General features: G+C 34.5%; 1 protein-coding gene across 1 annotated transcript in view; it reads left to right on the plus strand.

Annotated features, from left to right (window-relative positions):
• The window catches only part of Diaph3 (diaphanous related formin 3), a 433,505-nt gene that overhangs the window by 274,770 nt on the left and 134,704 nt on the right, over positions 1-24,031 (plus strand). The window contains exons 23-24 of the mRNA XM_048341270.1: positions 4-128; positions 8,551-8,715. Of these exons, the coding sequence (XP_048197227.1) occupies positions 4-128; positions 8,551-8,715 (290 nt within the window). The remainder of the gene's footprint in view (positions 1-3; positions 129-8,550; positions 8,716-24,031) is intronic.

Here is a 24,031-nt window from a genome sequence, read left to right on the forward strand (position 1 = left end):
CAGTCTCTGTAGAAACGCTGGAAAAGAATTTGAAGCAGATGGGAAGGCAACTTCAGCAGCTTGAGAAAGATTTGGAAACCTTTCCCCCTCCTGAGGACTTGCATGACAAGTTTGTGACAAAGATGTCCATATCCTTTTGATATCTATATAAGTCATTAGTCAACTGGAATTACAATGTATTTAACATGTTAAGTGTTTTTGCCTAAACCAAGATCATTCTTTGGTGCCAAACTGTAGTGCTTTTAACCTTTGCCTGCTTACAAAAAGAGTCAGCAAACTCTGTTTGTTGTAAATATCAAACCATGCGTTTCTTCTTTTTTGCCTTTTTACCTGCTTTGTTAATAGTATAGTGTTTTTCTTCCTTTCCCTTTCATAGGTCTTAGTTTCTTGTGATGGTCATGGTACAGAATGATACTAAACTTAGTTTGAGGAAGTTTGAATTGAAAGCCATAAGAGGTTGAACACAAGGGCCTCATAATACCTCCCACCCGCCATTTAGATACTTTTGAGATATTTCAGGAAATACAGACTGCATGAGTTACAAACTGACTAGTCAACTTCAAAGGTTGGTATATATTAGAAAGTTAATGACTCGGCAAAATAATTATATTGTCTTAGAAATATTTCATTGTTCCACAATCAAAGTTTAATTTGTCACAGTAACTACTTGTGTCTATTTTCTCCTAACCAAAATATGAAATTGACAAGTGTGTCTCCATTCTACATACTAATATAACTTAACCTGTAGCTTGTTATAGTTTTTTATTCAATTCTGTTCATTATTGCTATTGTTTAATGTCTAATGAGTGTCTGAAGTAATTATATCCTTTTATTTTCTGAAACAAATGTTGGGTCGATATGCAAACTACTATATGGAATTAGACAAATATTTTTATGTTGCAGTACATTATTATTAACAGTCCATATGGACTTCTGAATTCTGTCTAAAAGATTGCCTACTTCTAACATATACTGTCTTAGACACTCTCAATGTTCTATTTTACTTATGTACTCAAAATAAAATGACAACTTTTTTCCTCTTTCTACTTTTTATCCCTGGAGATTTAATGACTCAAAAAAGTATTATGTAGTTTGTCATCGATTTTATTGTATGTGCTTTCAGCTTAATTGGGAATTAGTTCAATTTTGGCTTTCCTTCATTGTCACTGTTGGGAAATATCATAAAAATGCACTCCAGCAAAAATCAATTCAAGCTAATGTTTGTGTTTTCGTTTGTATCTTCCTCATCACTCCCCTATCCCCATACACATCCAGCTTCTTATTGAGGAGATGCTTTTATAAATCACCACACACAGGTACTACGGCTTTCTTTTTTCTTTTGCTTTTTTAAAGTAAAGAAGAGCTCTGTATTTATCCACCAAGAATATATTTTTATACTAACTCCTCATTTGACAAGTATGCTGTTTTAAGAGTGAATACAGTATTTCTGAATTCTGTCATTCTCATCATCCTTCAATCTTTTGATCAGGTTAGAATGTTCACACGTGTGACGTTTTAATGTTTTAAGTATTGTTTGGAGTAGTGTTTTAGTCCCATAGATAGATAGAAAAGATTTTGCTTAGATATAGCTTTTAGTATTACAGTGTGAATGCACTAATGATGAAGCTCAGGTTTCTTGACCTTGGCTGAATTCATGAACCCAGAGGAGAGGCTGTAGGTGCACAGGAGAGGGTCTCAGGACATATCCCCATTTGTATTCCTGTGACACAAGAAGCTGAATGATGTCGGCTTCTTGAAAGGTATGCAGCTCATAAAAAGCAGCCAGCAAGAAATCAGAAACAGGAAGGATGGTGCTTTGTTGGAAACAATTTTTCATTCTGAGTACAATTATACTCTATGGACAAGAAAGCTACTGTATCCTGTCGCTAAATATCGCAACCTAGCAGCCTCTAATGAACTGATTAGCATTCATGTATCTCTTGGAAGTCAGATATACGAACAGTTGGTGCACTTTGCTATTGACAAAGCTTATAATCATAAATATTCTTTGCCGAGATTAGATTGTTCTTGTTTGCTTTTCATCTTAGTTAGACGTACTAGTTTTGAAGTAATTAAATTCATTCATTTCAAGACTTTGTTTACTTTAATTAGGACCGACATCCAGTCAGATTTTGAATATTAAATGCATTTATTCAGATCTTATTAAAATTACAAGTTGTAAGCTTCTTGGGTCTTGAAAAGGCACAATAAATCAAAATGTACTAACTGAAGTTTGTTAATAACATTCATACTTTGTGTTTTATGTTTAAATGCTTATTAGCTGGAGCATGTATCAAATATTTGGTTCAATGGCCAATTCTGAAAGATGATTCTTTGTAAGTATAAATTTACTTTAAACTATCATGATTTAGTGACTATTTAATTGGATTTTTTAATTACAAATATTCAACTGTGTTAGAATATGAAATTTCACTCACATATTGTACTATGTGTTTTAATTTGTCAATACATGTTCACTTGACGTATACTTCATAACAACAAAGACAGAAATTTTGTACCTTCTTTAAAAAGCTTGCACAATTTATATCATTGGCTTTTTATAATAGTATTCCTTTAGTTGCTAAGCCTAGTCAAAACTGTAATCATTCAATTGCTTCAGTAAACATTTGCTTGAAAAATGTGAAACAAATTTGAGGCACAGTCATCAATATATGCAAACTATTATATGTGAGATGTGCATACTTACTAAATTCTTATCAGTGAGAAGCTCAACATGTCAAGATTTATGTCACACAGTGCCTGTTCTGTTCTTTGACCTTTAAATTCTATAATATTTCTTATTTTAAGAAGAATAAATAGATATCAGACCATGCCCTTGAAATTCCCCTTGCACAGAGACTTACCTTTCTATTTGCTTTGCCTCTGCTGAGCCTCTTAGAGGGGAAAAAAACAACAAAAACAAAACATTTTACAAAACATTTATATAATTTTATATTTACCATAACTTACAAAAGGAGTAACATGACTCTTTCTTAGGCTATATATATTTTTAATTTCTTCATTGTAATTTCATTTTCTTTTTATTGTTCCACAATATAGCAGTGTGCTAGGCTTATCTGAAATTACTGGGAAAACGATAAAACCATTCCAGTAAATTCATTGAAAATAGATTATTTATGTTGAGCATTTTGTAGATAAAGGGATTTATTAAACATTTTTCTTTAATTCAACTGTGTATAGTAAGTGAGATAGAAGACTAGAATGTGTTAAATGTAAACCCATGTAACATATGGCTGAGATACAATAGTGGGCAGTTGGGTAATTGATTTGTTGTAAGAGATATTCTCTTGAGTTGTCTTCTGCCTCTTTCATCCCTTTCTTTTTCTGGTTTTTCTTGCTCTGTTTCATTTAATGAATTCTTAACAAACTTAAAATTTGATTAAATATCCTGCATCTCATCCTTCATGAATTATCAAATTTACAATGATCATTTCATTGTCTTAGGCTTATTATTCTTACCAGACAGTGTGTACAACTTCATTCTCTGTGCTTTATACATCATGCCCCAATAGTTTTAGTCAACCTCACCAGGATTCTCTTATTTTATCTATCCCTATTTTATCTAGTTCTCTTATCTATCTAGCTTCTGTCGCTTTGAATAACTTCAAAAATTTTATTTTCTTCTTCATATTTCTCCTTATATGAATTGTCATTCACTTACGTTGTATCTTCACATTGTAGAAGGTATGTTTCTTTTTTTTCCAAATTTTTATTATCAAACTGATGTACAGAGAGGTTACAGTTTCATACATTAGGCATTGATTACATTTCTTGTACTGTTTGTTACCTTCTGACCACAGAGACTTTTCCTATATTGTTAATTACTGCTCTTGTGTCTAGTGCTTACAACAATGTCTAGAATACAGAGAACTCAGTGAATACTTAGTAAATAATTTCCTGTTCTTTGAGCCTTAAGATATAAAAGTTATTGGCCATGTGGCACCTAACTGAGGCTGGATTTGTAAGTTGTGTCAATGATGGAAGCATTCATGGTGAATACTAAATATCCAAGAAGTTGCCTAACAGTGAATGTGGAATCTAGTTGTTGGACATAGTTTGGGTATAAGCAGGAATATGGCAGACCAGGATAAGAGTACCATATAAGACTTATTTATATACCATATATGTCATGCTCTCCATTGATAAATAATATACCACATACATGTGGTTCAATTCATCAGAACACAGATCTGATTTTCATGTATCTTTCAAATGCAGTAGTTCAGATAGAAATTAATGAGAATTTTTCCTTTGTTTTGATAAAGGTAAAGAAAAGGAAATAGATTTTCTTAAAACATCACAAAATTGGAATATGTATTCATATTTTTGCAATGAATTTTAACATGTTTATTTTCTTAAGTGTCTTACATTTTTTGAAGATCTTTGTGAATATAAAAATTGGTACTGAGAAAAAATAATTAAAGTCTAACTACTTTTGACAGAGACATTACTTTCATTTAGAGTTTAACAGTTGGCATAAGAACATCTACATTTCAGTTTTATTTTGGATGATGATAATGATTTTTTTAATCTGCATGTTTCACCATCTCTTAATGAGAGAGTAGCCCATCAAAACTGATGTAGTGTGCCTTATTCATGTACCCAGTTATTCTATCTGATTAGACAGTCACTTTAATGTTCTAAGGATTAATTAGGCTATTTCCAAAATTGTTTCAGTTTAATCACAATTTTACCATTCTTGTGGGAGTTCTGGTTATTCCAAACTCCACTTCATTTCCTTTGGGAGAAAACACTTTTATATATAATAATGATAAGAAAATTAACTTAAAAGCTCCCTAGATGTTAGACAAAATCATTGTATTTTTGTAATTCTGACTCTTGGTCTTCTTTTCTACCATGTCTTTTGAGAGAATTGTATTGATTTTCTCAGTATGTACACATATAGTTTGTTGTTTTTTTTTGCGGGGGGTGGGGGGGTGAAGGGGAGTCCAGTGGCTTGAACTCAGGGCCTGGGCACTGTACCTGAGCTGCTTTTGTGTAAAGCTAGCACTCTACCACTTGAGCCTCAGCACGACTTTTAGCCTTTTCTGTTTATGTGGTACTGAGGAATTGAACCCAGGACATTATGCATGTTAGGCAAGCACTCTACTATTAAGCTTCATCCCCAGTCTCCCATCCCCTCCCCTATATACTTCTAATGTTTCATTAGTTACCTGATGTTTCATTTCTTACCTGAGTATCTAAAATGTATCATTACTTTACCCTGTTTAGCAGATGAATTCTCAAAAATGAATATATACCCAGGATAAAATTATTAATTGTTTTGTCAATACTGAGTACCTTACATGCAGTGATGATGGGATAGGAAAAGGTCAAATATCAAAGTTTCCAATTAGAGACACTAGCCAATATTGTGTATTCAACCTATTGTCAAGTTTAGATGATTTTCGGGACTCTGTTAGCTCTTCACAATTCATCTTTGTACATTCACATACTAAGATACAATTTTACAAGTGCAGGTTCTGTGTCTTTTCGTCAAACAACTTCAAGGATTCTTGTTACTACCCTTCCAACCAATGTTTAAGAGTAATAATGCTTTGGTGAAATAAGTACTTGTCACTAGTGTCACTAGACGACGTAGCTACGATAGCCTCTAGAAAATGAACAGGTAGGAAAGAGGACCACACTTAGCTAGAAATGTAGTAATAACACAGGCCCATTAAATTATTAGACTGGAAGGAAATCTCACAACTTCCCTTCATATCACATGCTTAAGAATATATTTGAATTTCCAGAGTAGTACCATGGACTCAACCTCCATACTTCCTTTGGAACAAATAGTCACTAATACATATGGAGATGAGAGGAGATCATAGAAGAGAAAGAATTGAAATGTGCTTGACTGATATATCTGAGCAAGAAAAAATGAGTTTCTCTTTTAGGTAGGAAATGTAAGAAAATATAATAATCCCTGTAGGACATATTCTATTTGAGCCATAAATAATTTTGGGTCAGGTTATACTGATTGACCTAGGTAAATTAACTTACACATCTATTGACATTTGGCTATATCACAATATAAATGGTTACATATTTTACTTAATGATAATTTTTGAATACCTTTTAAATGATCATTTAAATGTATTTATAATCTTTCAAGAATGGGAAATCTTATTTTGTATGAGTCTGTTGTTTTTGGTTTCTTGTATTTTGGTGGTTTTTCTAGTTATGCAAAATGCTTTGCTATTTCTCCAAGCACTATAGAATGATCATATATATAATATATAATATATATATATATATGCACCAGTCACTGGCATTATTAAGGTTCTGGAAAGTGTAGGGGAAAATTGACTGTCAGATAAATATAAACTGAATCACATACAGTTTTATACATTTCCTAGTTCATTGAAAGGATCAACTCTTGCATTAGAATCTAGATTCCTTGCTTTCTCCACTTTTCTTCTCTGAGTGTTGCATATAATACTAAATAGAACATAGTATGAAAAGAAACAGAAATAGAAGATAAATTAATTAGAAGTGTAAATAAGTGAGCTGTGACTGACTGGGATGTGGTCATATTCTTAAGCCCTGTTATTAGGCTCTTATCACATATTTTGGCTTCACTCCCTGCATGACTGCACTGCTTTCCTTTCCCACTATTTCTTTCATTCTCTTTCAGAAGAAAGGGCCTGCCCTGGTTTTATTTAGGAACAGTTCTAACTTTAAGAGTTACATCATTTTTTTAAATTGTAGAAATGTTCTTTTTGGATACATTCAGTCCAATTTTGTTTTCACTCTCATCCTGAATCCAGTTTGTTTACAGTTTGTTAATGCTTATTTATGTATTTTTTTGTGGAAAACCCTCTTGTTTGTTTGATTAAACAAAAATAAAATGAGCTGCATAGGATCATTTTTAAAGTCCAGAGAGACACCAACTTTGTTTTAAGGCTGTGGGATACGGCATCTCCTTGTCACCTTGCCCAGCCCTTTCTGTGGACCACAGCGATACATTCAGAAGTCTGTTAGCAAACACAAGACTTTAAACACATTGCCATTGGTTCTTTACCTGTTCATTGCCTATCATACTTTCCGCCTGCAATACTAACATACAAGGTTTAGAAGTCAAAACAAAACAGGAAGGGTCAGGGACAGGTGTGTGTGTAAATAGCCCAAACCCACTTCTGCCAAGAAGTTTGGGAAAATCTTACACCCACCCACAGAAAAGTGGGGTCCACACTGGCCCAGCAATGCCCGTTCACAGCGGAATGGAATGCAATGGCACCCCAACCAGTCTTGTAGCGAGCTTCCTGCAGCCCAGGAGGTATTCTGGTGACACAGAATCCTATTGATCTGCCTTGGAAAAAATAACAGAAATTAGAGGTTTGGTCAGTCTGATATCAAGCAACATGCCTCTGTGATATGTCACCCAATTCTACATTTATTCTCTTTTAAAAAACATTTACCTTTTTACTAGTCGAAGATCAGATATCTTTGGTAAGGTAAGCTATGTGTCTTTTCTTTAAATGTCCCAATTTAATGGACCCATAGGAAATTATGACAAATGTTTGAGAATCATGTTTTCAGAATGATGTATGATTTTTATATCTTACTGCACCAACACTGAAAGAAATACTATGGATTGTTCAGAAAACATTTTCTATTTCCGATGACGATTACATTCACATTGTGTTAGAGATTCAGTTTTATTATTATATTGTCAGAAATAAGTGAAAGAACAATTCTATATGCCATACCTAGAAGTTATATGTTCATTTTCAAAAAAGGAAGAAAAATATTAATTTGCATATATAATGTATGAAGTTTTTAATTTATGAAAACTTAGAAATCTGCTTAAAATAAGAAGGCAATAGTAATTCCCATTTTGTGGATTACAAAATTAAGCCAGAGGAAGGAAAGACATTGTTCACAGGCACATGAAATGCAGTATTTCTGAACTAACTATGGTTGTGCAATTCAGTGCTTTTTCTCGGTGATTGTGAATTTCAGTATTGTTCCAATTACTCATTCTTAATGACTGAACCATAATTTTAAATGCTTCTTGATACAGATTAACATTATGATTAATTCGGAATATTTTCTTGACCTCAGTTATAGAGAATATATATTAATTATAAATATTTGAGTTTTCAGATTACTTTTCCAAAGTTAATTAGAACTTGAATTTAAGATTCTTTTTGGGGTTTTTTGCTAGTCCTGGGGCTTGCACTCAGGGCCCAAGCACTGTCCCTGGCTTCTTTTTGCTCAAGGCTAGTACTCTGCCACTTGAGCCACAGCGCCACCTCTGGCCTTTTCTATATATGTGGTGCTGAGGAATCGAACCCAGGGCTTCATGTATATGAGGCAAGCACTCTTGCCAATAGGCCATATTCCCAGCCCAAATTTAAGATTCTTTACCTGTACAGTATAGACTATATTTTAAGTGTGGTTATTGTCAGAGTTTGTAAAGTGTACTCTAGTGATAACTCAAAGACTAAAAATTTGTATTTATGATTTTTTGTTAAAGCATTAATTTTTGAACTTCTGAACACCTTAACTATAATATACAGCTTTGTTATCAGTGCTAAAGTACAGTATGAGAAACTTTCTAAGTTACTGAAGAACATGGAACAATCGTACCAGAGCATGATGGAATATTACGCCATTGACGTGAAGAAGGTGGCTGTGGAAGACTTCCTTTCTGACTTGAATACTTTCAGAACTACATTCATGGTATGGCAAAATGTAATTAATTACATTTTACATTAAAATGAAATTACAGTGTATTTATGTATACTTTTCACCTAATATTTTATTTCTTTGTTGTCTGTTATAGCACCTACTTTTTCTGATATTGAAACTGAGCTTTAAAAATTTCAGATTTTAAGTCTATTGAAAAATGTGTGGTTTGTTCTCTTTTTGGCCTTTCCAGCATTAAGCTGTAATCAGAAATTGTGATTGAAAAAGTGACAAATTCTGAAGTTTTTCATAAAGACTCCCTGCTTGCTGATTATAGAGCACTTTTGTAGTAAGTTTTTGGCTATGAATTTGTTTCTTTATCCTTAGTATCGATTTGTATTTTTGTGGTATAATTTTACCAAATTCCATGCAGCTCTCATGAGGCTTTTCTCCCCCTCTTTTTTTCTTAATGCATTGTACAATAAGCTACCTGTGATTTTCCTTTGAATAGATTTTACATTCCTAGGGTTTCCTTTAGATACTTTAATAGGGAGGTCAGGTCTTTGATGTGGAATCCTTTCATTTAGACATTAAAAAGATCTTTTGAAAAGTATTAGCTGATTAGATTGGGAACACACACACACACACACACACACACACACACACACACACTAAAGTATTGTCTCCCTAGGGAAACTGGTGATACATTTCTATAAGGTAAGGAACAATTGTTATTCTTAATAAATAGGTAAGACATTTCTGTATTTTAGCACATTGGTGTGAGAATTAAAAAGTTTTGCAATATAAAAAATTGAATTTAAAGAGCTGCATCTTTTTAATCTATGAGCAACTTTATAGGACTAAATTGTAATAATTTATTAATGAATGCATATCCTGTGGTTTAAAACTCTCTTTTATTTATTTATTTTTTGGTTGACTGTGGGGCATGAACTTGAGCCATGAGCACAGTCCCAGAGCTTTATTGCTCAAGACTAACTCTCTGCTACTTTGAACCACAATGCTAGTTTTCTGGTGGCTAATTGAAGATAAGTTTCACAATCTTTCCTGCTTAGGCTGGCTTTGAAGCATCATCCTCAGATCTCAGCTTCCTGAGGCTCTGGGATTAGAGGTGTAGGCCACCCTGTGCCTGGCAAAATCCTTTTTTTAAAAAAAAAACATAAGTCGTTTATTTTTAGCTCTAGTTTATTTTCCTCACAAATTCCAAATGATTCTTAATTGTTTTTACTACCAGATATGAATTTGGTTATTCTATTGATGATATTCCTACATGTGTCATGTTCTGTACAATGTATTATTTAAATTGAGTAATATGTTATGAGACAGTATGGCTTAGGGGAAGTTGCCAAAATCTTCACAGTCCAAGAAAGCTAGATGTGTATGCCATAGTAATTGTGTGTCTGTTAATGCTCTTTTCATTTTCCTGAGCCTCAGTTTCCATAATTGGCATATCACAGTTGCTCAGTAAATTCTTGTACAGTGAAGGGTTGATTCAATATGTGTAGCATTTTCCAAACTTCTGTATTTCACAGAAAGAACTGCCCTTTGACTGGCTTCTGAGTGCTTTCCTTAAAGCCTTGATAGAAGAGTATTTTTAAAGTATGCGTAGGACTTTGGAGCAGCCTGCATAGTTATGCTAGCTGTAGGATTTACAGTCAATACCTAGTGCTCTGGACCACTCTGACTATATCAATCTGGCATATTGGGTTGATGAAGTGTGGAAAGCTCAGATTCCTTAAGAAGACATTCGAAAAGAAGAAGGAGGAGGAGGGGGAGGGAGAGGGGGAGGGGGAGGGCGAGGGCAAGGGGGGGGAGGAGGAGGAGGAGGAGGACATTCAGTTGTTTTTTTTTTAAGTTTTTATTATAAAACATGTACAGAGAGGTTACAGTTTCACACGTTAGGCATTGGATACATTTCTTGCACTGTTTGTTACCTTGTCCCTCATACCCCCTTCCCCCCTCCCCCTGTCCCCCCCTGAGGTGTTCAGTTCACTTACACCAAACAGTTTTGCAAGTATTGCTTTTGTTGTTGTTTCTCGTATTTTACCCTTTGTCTCTCAATTTTGGTATTCCCTTTGAATTTCCTAATTCTAATACCAGTACACACTGTTTCCCATACACTCAGATAAGATTACAGAGATAGTGTAGATACAATCACAAGAAGGTGATACATGAACATCATCAATAATAGAAACTACAGATACACATGGGATGTTGAAAGTAGTTTCAACTCCGATATAACAATCATTTTCATAAAATGGAGTTCATTTCACTTAGCATCATCTTATGGGATCATAAGGGTATAGCTATTGGGCTCTTGTGATCCTTTGTTGTGACTTGCCTAAACCTGTGCTAATTAGTCCCAATAAGGGAGACCATAGAGTCCATGTTTCTTTGGGTCTGGCTCACTTCACTTAGTATAATTTTTTCCAAGTCCTTCCATTTCCTTACAAATGGGGCAATGTCATTCTTCCTGATAGAGGCATAAAATTCCATTGTGTATATGTACCACATTTTCCTGATCCATTCTTCTACGGAGGGGCATCTGGGTTGGTTCCAGATTCTCGCTATGACAAATTGCGCTGCAATGAACATTGTTGTGCTGGTGGCTTTACTTTGATTTTGTTTGTAGTTTTGTGGATAAATACCCAAAAGTGGGGTTGCTGGGTCATAGGGGAGTTCTACATTTAGCCTTCTGAGGAATGTCCATACTGCTCGCCAGAGTGGCTGAACCAGTTTACATTCCCACCACCAATGAAGTAGGGTTCCCTTTTGGCCACATCCCCTCCAACAACTGTTATTGTTAGTTTTCTTGATATATGACATTCTTACTGGGGTGAGATGGAATCTCAATGTTGTTTTGATTTGCATTTCCTTTATGGCCAGTGATGTAGAGCACTTTTTCATATGTCTATTGGCCATTCTCATTTCCTCATCAGAGAAGTCTCTTTGTAGGTCTTTAGCCCACTTGATGAGTGGGCTATTAGTTCTTTGCGGTTTTGTTTTGGAGGAAAGTAATTTTTTTAGTTCTGCATATATTTTAGATATGAGGCCTTTGTCCGTTGAATGGCCGGTAAAGATCTTCTCCCAGTCTGTGGGCTTTCTGTTTATCTTGCAAGCTATGTCCTTTGCCTTACAGAAGCTCTGCAGTTTGATGCAGTCCCATTTGTCCAACCTTTCTTTGATTTGTAGCCTTTCTGGGTCTTTGTTCAGGAAGTTCCGTCCTGCGCCAAGGAGCCCAAGTGTTTCTCCTACTTCTTCCTTTAGTGTTTTCAGGGTGTCAGTTTTTTGAAATGGGAAAACCTGGGGTAGGATCAGGTGCTTGAGGCCAGTCTGGGCTATATGTGTTAGCCAATGACAAAACACTTTGACATCAAAGTATCAGATGAAAATATTAGGACTATAACAACAGAGATCTATGTTTATGGGTTGAAAGTATCTATTGGAAAGTACTGTTATTATCATAGGTAAAATGTATAATTGCAGCTACATGTTTTGGCTCATACTTGCAGTACTAATAATATCCAGAAGGAAAAGTATAGAGGATAACACATTTAAGTCTAGCCTAGAATACAGAACAAGAAGGCCTTTTCTTAATGTTTTTTGCGTATGTGTTCTTTACAAAATCCTGTTAAAATGTTGCCTTTGTTACTTCATTCCATTGGAATTTAGGAATTCTAGCTATTGATGAGCCAAGTTTTACTTTATAATAGAAGAGAGATAGAGCCATGTCATTACTGGGTATGTGCGTGTGTATATATACACATATGCACATATGTTTTCGTTTTCTCTCTCTCGCTCTCTCTTGCTCTCTCGATGGCAGTTCTCTGTGGAATATTTTCTGTGAACTTCTGGCCACTCTACATACTATTTCCTATGGCTAGAATACTCCCTCTTCGCTTGCCTAGAGAAATGATCACATTCACCCTTGTAATCTCTGCTCAGTCTTTGTTTCTTCTGTTAAGAACTGTGTCTATCCTACACACTTTTATGTATCTACTACAATTCATGATATTTAATGAATAAATTGGTTATTACTGGTGATCAATACATGATATATTTTAGTAGATAATACATACAGCACATTATCATATGTGTGCTGATATAGTCACTTCATTTAATCCTTATCACAACATAATGTGGTATGTATATTGCCATGCCCTTTTTTACAGTTAGGAAGATTGATGTGCAGAAAGATCCTGAGTTGCCCACCATAGCACAATACTTCTAGTCTGATTGGTTACCATATAGGTAGGTAGGTAGGTAGGTAGGTAGGTAGATAGATAGATAGATAGATAGATAGATAGATAGATAGATAGATACAGGTACACATTTAATGGAAAAATCTGTCTACAGATATACAAGTAATGGAAAATATCTGTCTGTTTATCTATCTATCTATCTATCTATCTATCTATCTATCTATCTATCTATCTTATCTATCTCTTAACTCCCATTAAATGTGTAACTGACTCGTGGATATCTTTCATACAGGACTAACTTGAAATTTAACATTTGTTCCAAAATACAGTTGTAGCCATTTTTATTTATAATAGCAATTTATACAGTATATTTATACTTTATGACTGTCCCCAAATCTATGCTTACTGGTATACTAATTTCATTTATCTATAGTTTTATCAGCTTCTTCAACAGAACAAAACCTAAAACAACTCCTACTGATTGAGTACTTTGAGTTCTTGCTAGACCTTGAACTATATGCTTTACATGGAATGCCCCATGTCATGACATATTTTGAGGTGAAGCATGTAACAGGTGAGTTAGCTTCAAGATGGCAAAGCCCCAGGCCTTTGCAGAGCCAATTCAGAATTCATAGGTACCAAGATTGAACTGACCGTTGTTTAATCGCAAAGACTGTACTTTTAACTGCTTTAGAAATACTACTGGTTATAGACTGCAAGAAATTTTTGGCTCATAATTTTTAAGATTTTGGGAATTTACCAGAGGCATACTTTGTTTTCTTATTCATGAGTTTATGATAAAGGATTTTTTGAAGATTGGTTCAGTTTCAAAATATGAAACGTTCTCTTTTAATAACAATGTTGTTCATATGAAGCATAGGAGGATGTGAAGACCAGAGACAGTAGCTTTCTATAATAGCTTTTTGTGCTCTCCAGGACTTGTGTGAGCTGATGTTCCAGTTGAGGGTACTACCTGGAAATAACCATCATGACCAGAATAAATATGTGGCCTTCCAGGCATGCAACTTTAAACCATCTAATGTTCATGCCTGTGTAATCATTTTGGATTTGTATTGCTTTTGGCCTCAGTCACTGAATGCTATTGACAGTCTATCCATTTAGGTAGATTATAGCCTGCTTTTACAGGTTGAGTTGAGCTCAGTATGGAAATTTTTGGCGAATCTTGCTAAGCCACCTCCTGTCCTTTATCTCACTTAACAGCTGTAGTGTATTCCTGCTTGTCCTTTGACTGGAACCTGACTTTCTTGTCTTTCATTGGCCTCCTAGCGTGTGTGTCTTGTCTTCCTTATGTGAGTGGAGGATTTTGCTTTTACATACAAGGCCTGATTGACACAATTCCTTTTACACCCCCATTGTCTCCCCTTTTTTCTTTCGCTTCAGAGTTCTTTTGTGCTTCTCTGTCATTAGCCAAAATGACGAGCACAAATCATGCTCTTAGGTCCTTAAGCACATTTCATCTTATTTCAACTTATTTTGCTTAACATTGAAATTAGAGATTTCTGTCTTAAAGACGCTAAACATTATTCATAAAACTTCCAGCTCTTCAGACCTCTGTATTTGTCTCCTTGTAGATAACCTGTTCCTAAAGAATTTGTCCACCAAATTGTACATTTAAAGCATGTCCTTTACTATTTAAAAAAATAAATAACTACTATGTAAAACCTCTGAATTTTCAACAGCACATATTCTCATATGGAACACTGTTTACTTGTGTAACGCTTTATCTGACCATAGTACCATTTGATACTGAGAGGACACTACACATTCTTTGCTCTTAAAAATATCTAAGACTCTGAGTAACTGGAATTCCCATTGAGAGGTTAGAATTTACAGGTCAGCAAAAAGCAATCCTTGCTTTAAAAGTGACCACTGTGGCACACCCCCAAAATTGAGGGAATATTTATTTATTTATTTATTTTTTATTGATTTATTGATTTATTATTTGTATGAGTATATGTATGAGTGCCAAATTATGAACACATTCATCTGATTTATGATACTCAGGGATATAAAATTACTTTATTTCTTAAGTGCTTGATAATTTCTTCATGTGGCAGGGCTCACTTGTTTTATTTGGTTTCAGTAATGGTAATTTGCTGTTTGTTTCACTGGTAAGAAGGTAGCAGTGGCTCAGATCAGACCCTGACATCTGGAAATCCTATGTTCGGTCCTATCTGTGCATAGTATTAGTGACATGACTTTGGCAAATCACTGAACCATAATGAGCTTCAGTGTCTTAAATAGCAGCATGTGTTCTTAGGGATTTTATTTTATGTTTTTCTGATCAAATGATTTAATGTCTGTGTGCCCTCACAGCAAGTTATCTGTACAATATATGTACAATATATATCTGTACAAATATGTTCACAAATAAGTATTTTCACCTTTCCCTTTTCTTTTTTTTCTTTTTTTTTTTTGCCAGTCCTGGGCCTTGGACTCAGGGCCTGAGCACTGTCCCTGGCTTCCTTTTGCTCAAGGCTAGCACTCTGCCACTTGAGCCACAGTGCCACTTCCAGCCATTTTCTATATGTGGTGCTGGGGAATCGAACCCAGGGCTTCATGTATACAAGGCAAGTTCTGTTGCCAGTAGGCCATATTCCCAGCCCACCTTTCCCTTTTCTTAATTATCGGAAATGTTTTAAGTATTTTCCTTTTCCTTATCATATTCAACCATGTAGAATGCTCTAACTTACCTATTTCTCATAATCATCTCTGTCCTTGCATTATCTTTACAATTTTATTAAAGTTACATTTCTCCTGCTAAAGAATTGTTATTCGTGCTATTTGCATCCTTTCAAGTTGATTTTTTTGTGTATATAATTCAGATACATGTAGTGAACAAATACAAAATTGATTATAACTCATTTAATTTTTTGTGCCTATGTTCATCCAATGCAATTTATTCTACTCAAATTTCAGACAGAAGTAGTGAATCACTTGCCCCAAAATGAAGCCGTCCAACTCAAGGGTATTTTTAGTATGAAATTTTTTTTTTACAACAAAGACAGAACAAAACTGGTTTCTCTAACTCATTTGATTTACACAAATCGGATACTTGTCACTTATGAATGTCATGTGGAACAAATAGACAGTAATAGCACTGTTAAAACCCTGAGCTTTGATATGAGTGCTCCATGAATCTTGTAGATCATATCATTTTGTTGTCAGAAGGAGGAAAGTAATGAACAAATTCTATGGTAGGGTGATGAGCCAGCTTCTGAAACTATAATAGGAAACATCTTCTATCCATGCTCATTTTGTTGGGCTTACAACTTGAGAATTGTAGTTGGAGTGTTTTCACATAGGGCTTATGTCTTCATTAGCACCTTCCTTATTCAGCGATCATGCTTGGAGCTATCAGGCTTCAAACCTAGAGAACAATTTTTCTTTTTATTGTTTAGTTTTTTTTTATTTAAGGAATTTGAGCAATACTAGGTGTTGAAGATTTTGAGTTCACAACTTTGAAAATATTTTTGATAGTCTAATTATTACTCTTTACACTTTTCACAGTAAAAATATAGCTTGATTAACTGACTTTATTTTTCTCATTATTGATGGGGTTTATTATTCTTATGCATTGCTCTGTGGGATGGTGAGTACATTCGAGTGGCAGGTTTTATATGATTACATGACTGGTAATTTGTATTTCCCTTTTAAATTTAAAGTTGTTTTTTTTTTCTTTTGTTCACCAAAATTCTGTACACACAGTAAAGCCTGGGATATTCTAACATAATTATGAAAACAACATACATAAAAACAACATATATTAACCCATTTACTTGAAAAGATGACAATATAAACTAAGAAATTTTAGGCAAAAATGAATAAAATGGCAGTCTTTATACATCATATATAGTCTTCTCTTCCACACTATGCACACACACAAGCATATACTCCACTTAGTCACACACAACAATGTGGAAGGGATGGAAAAAGAAATACCCTGTAAGTTTAACTTTTGTGATGTTGTTTTTTTTGTTGTTTTTTTTTTTTTTTTGGCCAGTCCTGGGGCTTGGACTCAGGGCCTGTACACTATCCCTGGCTTCTTTTTGCTCAAGGCTAGCACTCTGCCACTTGAGCCACAGCACCACTTTTGGCCATTTTCTGTATGTGGTGCTGGGGAATTGAACCCAGGCACTCATGTATACGAGGCAAGTACTCTTGTCACTAGGCCATATCCCCAGCCCTTGTGTTAGGTTTTAAAAATACAGGTTCCTCCATGTTATGGAAATGAGTGTTATATCACTGTTGTAATTACTTTCAACATGCCATGTGAAATGGTAGCTTTTTTGTTGTTGTTGATCCTCTTGTATCTCTTTCCTGTGGTTGTCCCCGTGCTATCACTGTATCTCATCTGAGTACCCTGGATACTATATATACTGGTATTAGAACTAGGGAAGGGAAAAAGAAGATCAAAATCGAGAGATAAAGGATAAAAAGACAAATGACTCCAAAGCCAATACTTACAAAACCATTTGGTGTAAACCAACTGAAAAACTCATGGGAGAAAGGAAAGGGGGAAGGGGGAGGAGGGGAAATGAGGGAGGAGGTAAGAAATTGTACAAGAAGTGTACCCACTGCCTTATGTATAAAACTGTAACCCCTCTGTACATCACTTTGAGACTAAATAATTATTTTAAAAAATACAGGTTCACACAGGGCATGGTAAGTGTGCCTTGTATGTCCTTTTTCTTCTCTCTCTCTCTCTCTCTCTCTCTCTTTCTCTCTCTCTCCAGTCTCTTTCTTTTTTCCTTCCTTCCTTTCTTCCTTCCTTCTTTCCTTCCTTCCTTTCCTCCCTTCTTCCCTCCCTCCCTCTATTCCTGTCTTTCTCCTTCTTTTGTGTGTGTGTCTGACTGTCTGTCTCTTGAGTTTGAACTCTTTATTTCGTTTTTACTAGGGTTTGAATTTGTTAGGCATGTGTTCCACCACTTGAGTGATGCCGTGTTCTGTATTCTTAAAAACTTCCATGACTATATTGGCTTTAAAATGGTTCCTTTCTATTATTAAAAAAAAAAAAAACCTAGTGAATATGGACATCTTAAAGCTCCCTCTCCCCCGAAAATACATCATGTACTTTGTTTATCCTGTAAGATAACATCATGAGGAATTTTTAGAAAGTAGCTATTAAGTGTGCTTGATTGTTGTCCCTACTAGAGGGTAAACAGATCCAACCAACACATTCATTGGGATGTGTTAGATCCATATGCATTTATTTGCCTTGAGAAAATCCTAGGTTCCTGGGAGGCTGAGATTGTGACATTCATGCTTCAAGGCAAGCCCAGGCTAAAGGTTCCCAAGACCCCCCCTTATTCAGCCAGTAAAAAACCAAAAACCTGAGTGCATTGGAATGTGCCAATTATCCCAGCTATTTAGGAAAGGTAAATAGGAGGATTAACATCCAAGCAAGACTGGGCTTGCCTTAAAAAAATAAAAGAAAATGACAGGAAGTATGCCTTAAGTAGCAGAAACTCTTCCTAAAGCACAAGGCCCTGAGATCAAACCCCAGTACTATGATGGATAGAGGCAGAGACAGAAAGTTTTATCTGCTTTATATAGTATAAATAGCTATCAATGTTGAGAGAAATAACACTCTGAATGGGAATGCTTTTCAATTTTTTTCAAATATTGAAATCTTCCTTAATTCTCTGTATCCCAAAACTATAAATGATACCATATTTTGAAAAACATTGATACCAATAAATGAACATATTTAAATAGTCTAAGATGAGGAAATAAGGATGAAATACAATTTTTAAAAATCAGGATTTAGCTAGTCACTAGAGGCTCCCACCTGTCATCCCAGCTATGACAGGAATTGTAAGTAGGAGGAACAGTTCAGACTCCCTGAGCAAACACTGAGTCCCTATCTCAAAAATAACCAAAGCACACAGACTGAAGTCATGACTCATGCAATAGTAGAATGCCTTCTTTACAATCAGGAAAGCCCGAGAGCCTGGGTTCAAACCCTAAATCCCAAAGGAAATGTCAAGATCTACTATAATCAAATCCTATCGTCATTATATTTTATTTTAGTAGAATTTTGTAAGGTGGATAGAACTCTCAAGTAAAGTCATATTTGTAAATTCAACACTTGAGCTTTTTTAAAGGGAGCAAAATACATATTTTAACATTTACTTTGGTGAGTTGGGATAAAGTAGGTGTGTTAATTGTGTCATTGGACAGGTTTTTAAGTTAAATATCAAGCACCTTTAATTTCCAATGAACATAATACTTTGTAGAGAAAATGCAAGAAATGAAACTAATTCTCTTTTTTTGAATAATCTTATAACATATATTAGGTTTTGGAATATTAAAACAATGTACATACATATGTTAATTAAGTCCTTAGAGGTGTAATAGCTAGACTGAAGGCTGAGAACTACATCTTGACTTCCATATTTTATTCATCACTGTACCTTCTCTGCCAAGTAATCCAGCCTGTATTATGCATCTACTTCTCAATCAACTTAGTATGCCATCGAATTCCAACATCTTTGAATAGAAAGCATTTATATTCTCATAGGAACTGTGAAAACTGGGACTCCCTCCATGCATAAGAGAAGCATATAATATTGGTAGAAGCTACATAGTTGTCTCTGCCTTGTATTGTTCCTGGATAGATGTGTTTGAAGCACTTAATAATGTAATGATGAAAATATTTCAGATTAGTGGCACAGTAAAAAATGTTTGCTGACATTTATGTAGAACTCTTAGTTACTAAATGCCAGGAAATGACTGAGTTCATATAAATGAATTAACTCATTTAATTATTAAAACGTTATTGCATTAGGTGTCTTCTTTGCCTGTTTCATAAATAGGAAAGAGGCACAATCGTATTGTGTTTTAAAGCAAAACATTATGCCTTTGGATTTTTTCATTTCATTTATAAACTATCTAATATGTACCAATGTAATATGTACCAATAATTTTAAATAGTTTTTAAATGATGTCTAAAAGTGTCAGTAGGTTATATTGTCAAAAACATTTTCAGTTTAACCATATGATTTTATAAGTGTTTGCACAGGACTGATTTTATATAATTATCCAATTACCTTTATTTATCTTTGAATCCCAAAACACATGTACATATATATGATACACAAATATGTACAGTTTATATGAACTGCTACATTATATAAAGTTTAAGGAATTCAATTCCTGTGTTATTCAATCTTATAAAAAGGAAATATTTTGAGATTTTACTTATCAGGATATTAGTTAGTAGAGACTCTTACATATCTATCTCACTATAATACAACATACCATTTTACAAGTCACCATCTAAACTGGGTGCTCCAACTGTTTTCATGAGAAAATTTAGGAAACAGGCAAGGGCAAAAATGGTAAAGTGGGAAAAATGAAAGGAAGGAAGGAATGAAGGAAGTAGGGAAAGAGGAAGGTACAAAGATAGAAATGAATAAAAGAAGGGAGAAAAAAAGGGAAGAGGGAAGGAGGAAGTAAGGAGTGAAAAATAGTTGAAACTCTATCAAATATTAGGCATATGTAGTCAAAAGTGAAATCCAGACTGAGTATGAACTATGAAGACACAGACCAAAGCTTGATGCATACCTTTGCTTGTCATAATCAAATGTTGGAAACTACCCAAACCTGAGAGATAAAAGAATAAATAGTGCTATTTCATAGTGTAGGTGATAAAAATAAAGTACAATTTACACATAAAAATGTGGATCAACCTGAGAAACAAATATTGAGTTGAAAAATCAGGTCATAGATGTTAACATAAAGAGTGATGAAATTTTTCCAAAATCCACAACTTATATAGCATTATTTTGTGCCAGACACTTCTAAATTTTACAAACATATGTACACACAATCTTTTAAATTTACTGTCTTTGGGCCATTTTGATTTCACTTAAAAGAAAATATGTAATGCTATAATAAATTGAACTGCTTTTGGTTAAGTTTTGGCTATTGTATCAGTTGTATTAAATATATAACTTATTCCTGGGCACCAGTTGTTCATGCCTGCAACCTTCACTACTTAAGAAGCTAATATGCAGTAGATCACAGTTAAAAGCTGACCCCAGCAGAAGAGTCTGAGACTCTGAGACTCTGTTTACCAGCAAAAAGGCTAGAAGGGTGACTCGAGTGGTAAAGTGCCAAGCCAACAGCCAAGAGGAGGTGAAAGATCTTGAGTTCAAATCCTAGTACCAAGCAAGTCCCCCCAACCCCCCAAATAAACAGTTTAAAAGGGAAATAATTACAAGGTCATTGTTTTCCTAAGAAATACACACATGCATTTGATAAGATATCTACATACATATTATAATATGCATTTTATGTAGATATTACACATGCTGCTACTACCATAACAAAGCATTTGAATCTTTGGAACTCTTGTAGATTATTGTGCTTTATGTAAACAGTCAATGGTGGCTACAGTTTTGAAACTGTCTGTGGCCATTGATAAGGATGAGTAAGTTTGCAGATCTCTCAGAGAAGGGCAAGCACCAGACTCTATTTAAGGAAGAATACTCAGATGATATCTTTTGGGAATACAGATTGGAATATTATCAATGTGAAATGATTAGTTTAAATATAAAATGTTATCAGTGTGAAATAGTTTAAATATAAAATGAATGTCTTTTATAGTCACTGTCTTAGCCAACCATGACCATTTCCTTCCTTGCTGTTAGTTTAGGATACAGATTACTAAGAAGCAATTGCATCTAAAGTCATAGCCACTCTCAGTTCAGCTTCTCTAAAATATGTAGGCTACTCTTCCTTTTTAACATGTAGCATTAAAGAAAATCCCAAATTACTATGTGAACTGAAATACTAGTTGTGTACCACAAGCCTAGCTATTGCAATTTTTTTGGTATTTTGCCAGCTAAAGTTTCTTTCCTAACAGTTATAATATCAGAAGCAGATAAGTTTTAAATGAGGTAGACTTCTAAATGAAAATCAATGATGCACTTATCTTGAAACAAAATATTTCTAAGAACTAATTTAGAACTTACTTCTAAATGTAAACATTTTTATAGATCCTGGACAGTAATTTTGATTTGTTATTGCTTAGTAGAATTCCAAAATGGTGTATCTGCTAATAGATGGCCTGTTTTAATACATTTTTGTTATTATTAAGGTGTTGTACCCAGGGGTTACCTTTCATAAGTCAGATGATGTCACCCCTTCTTTCACTTTTATCCAATTTCTCCCTCCCATCCCTGCCCTCAAGTTACATTGCTCATTTTCCATATAGTGTATACTGAAGAGCATGATTGCATTTGTTCACCTTTCTTCCCTCCTTTTCTCCTCCTTCCCCCCTTGCCCTCTCCTAAAACAACAACAAAAACCCACCACTGTAACCACCACAAACAACAATTGCAAATGAAAAGCCCATGTTTTCATTTCCTAGGATTCATTTCAATAAATAGTATTTTAAATGTTCAAAGAAGTTATATCTTTGGGTTCTCCTCAGTTTGTGTTTGAATGCCTAGAGTCTTTTTTTCTTTTTTTGCCAGTCTACCACTTGAGCCACAGCACCACTTCTGGCTTTTCCTATATATGTGGTGCTGGGGAATCAAACCCAGGGCTTCATTTATGCAAGGCAAGCACTCTACCACTAGGCCATATTCCCAGCCCCTAGAGTCTTGTATAGGTTATCTTGTGTAGTAATGTTTCAGATCTAACTTCCACAAATTGATGGTCTATTAAATGGTCACATTGAAGTGCATAGTCATTAAAGAGGAAATTTTACATCAGAATTTTTGTATGTTAATAAAATTCATAAATTATCTATGTGATACACTATTACAGATTCATTTTATTTATTTCCCTCAGATAATAAATATATTGTATTCCTATTTGCTTATCATTTTCTCCATCATAATCCCGTCTTTCCAAACCATCTCCTATATATATATACACAGGTGTACCCACCTACATATTTGACTTTGAGCTTACTTAGTATATAGTTTTATGATATCTTCTACTACTGTAGTTTACATTGATTTTTTTCAGCAACCATTGTCTTATAGCTTTTAACATATGTAGTCATAATATAGAGCATCATTGTGGAAAATCCTGACTACAGCTTGCTTTCAAATTTTGCAACTTTCTGCCTCTGACTTCTTTCATTACAGTGAAGAAATACTGACCCATTCTGTGCTAAAACATTTCGTAGACATCTCAATTCAGAGTTAAGTTTTGAAGCGATCAGATATGAAAGCATCTAATGTTGCACCCAGTATTCATAGTAGGATTATAATCATTAGTGCTGACATGTATCAAGAACTGTGAAGAATTGGAGAGTTTACTTACTGGCAGGCTCACAAGTTAACCTACCACTGTTTTGTGGATGTTAGCAGAAAATACAACACTATAGGCCCAGAGACAAAGATACTATTCAAATATATTATTCACAGTAGTAACACCAAACAGTTTTGAAAGTCTCTGAGTCCACATTCCCACAAGTTGATGTGAAGAGGCCCGTGTAAAAGGACATATAAACACTGGTTTGTGTTACTAAGAAAGAAACCCTAAACTTGAGAAACAAGCCTTTTTGGGTGTTGGAGTTTTTGTTTGTTTGTTTTTTTACTCAGGAGGTAATGCTGGAAAGTTTTCCCCTCTTTCATAGAAAATAAGCCAACATATATTTGTCCAAGCTCCTCCTCACCTAGCTTAGAAGAGTTCATTTACTCTTTCAGTAAGAAAGATGGCTATCTGCATTAATATCCACGTATATATTCTCTATTCCTTGTTTTGGCTAATAATAATAAAATTCATCATGTGATTTCTAATAGATAACTTGCACTACTTCTGGAATATTACAAAAGCACTCAGTGTGGTGGGCCAATGGAAAAATGTTTGCCTAACATTTGTGGATACCTGAGTTTAATCATGAGTACCTTTGGGGGTAAGAATATAGTCAACAAGAAATTAAAAGTCTCCTCTCAAGTAACACATCACCTACTTAGTTATACTTTAATGATATACTTTTAAAAAATATTGTTGTAATAAACTAATGTGATAATCTCTTTGGTTTCATTGAGACTTAAATGTATCCTCTATGGGAAATTGTAATATGATGATGTCATGCTGTTTGTTGGCACTTACAAAACTTTTTATATGCCTACTAATTCACACTAATGCCTCATGAGCGGCAT

The sequence above is a fragment of the Perognathus longimembris genome, chromosome 3 (genome assembly GCF_023159225.1).
Source record: "Perognathus longimembris pacificus isolate PPM17 chromosome 3, ASM2315922v1, whole genome shotgun sequence".
In the NCBI taxonomy this organism is placed as follows: domain Eukaryota; kingdom Metazoa; phylum Chordata; class Mammalia; order Rodentia; family Heteromyidae; genus Perognathus; species Perognathus longimembris.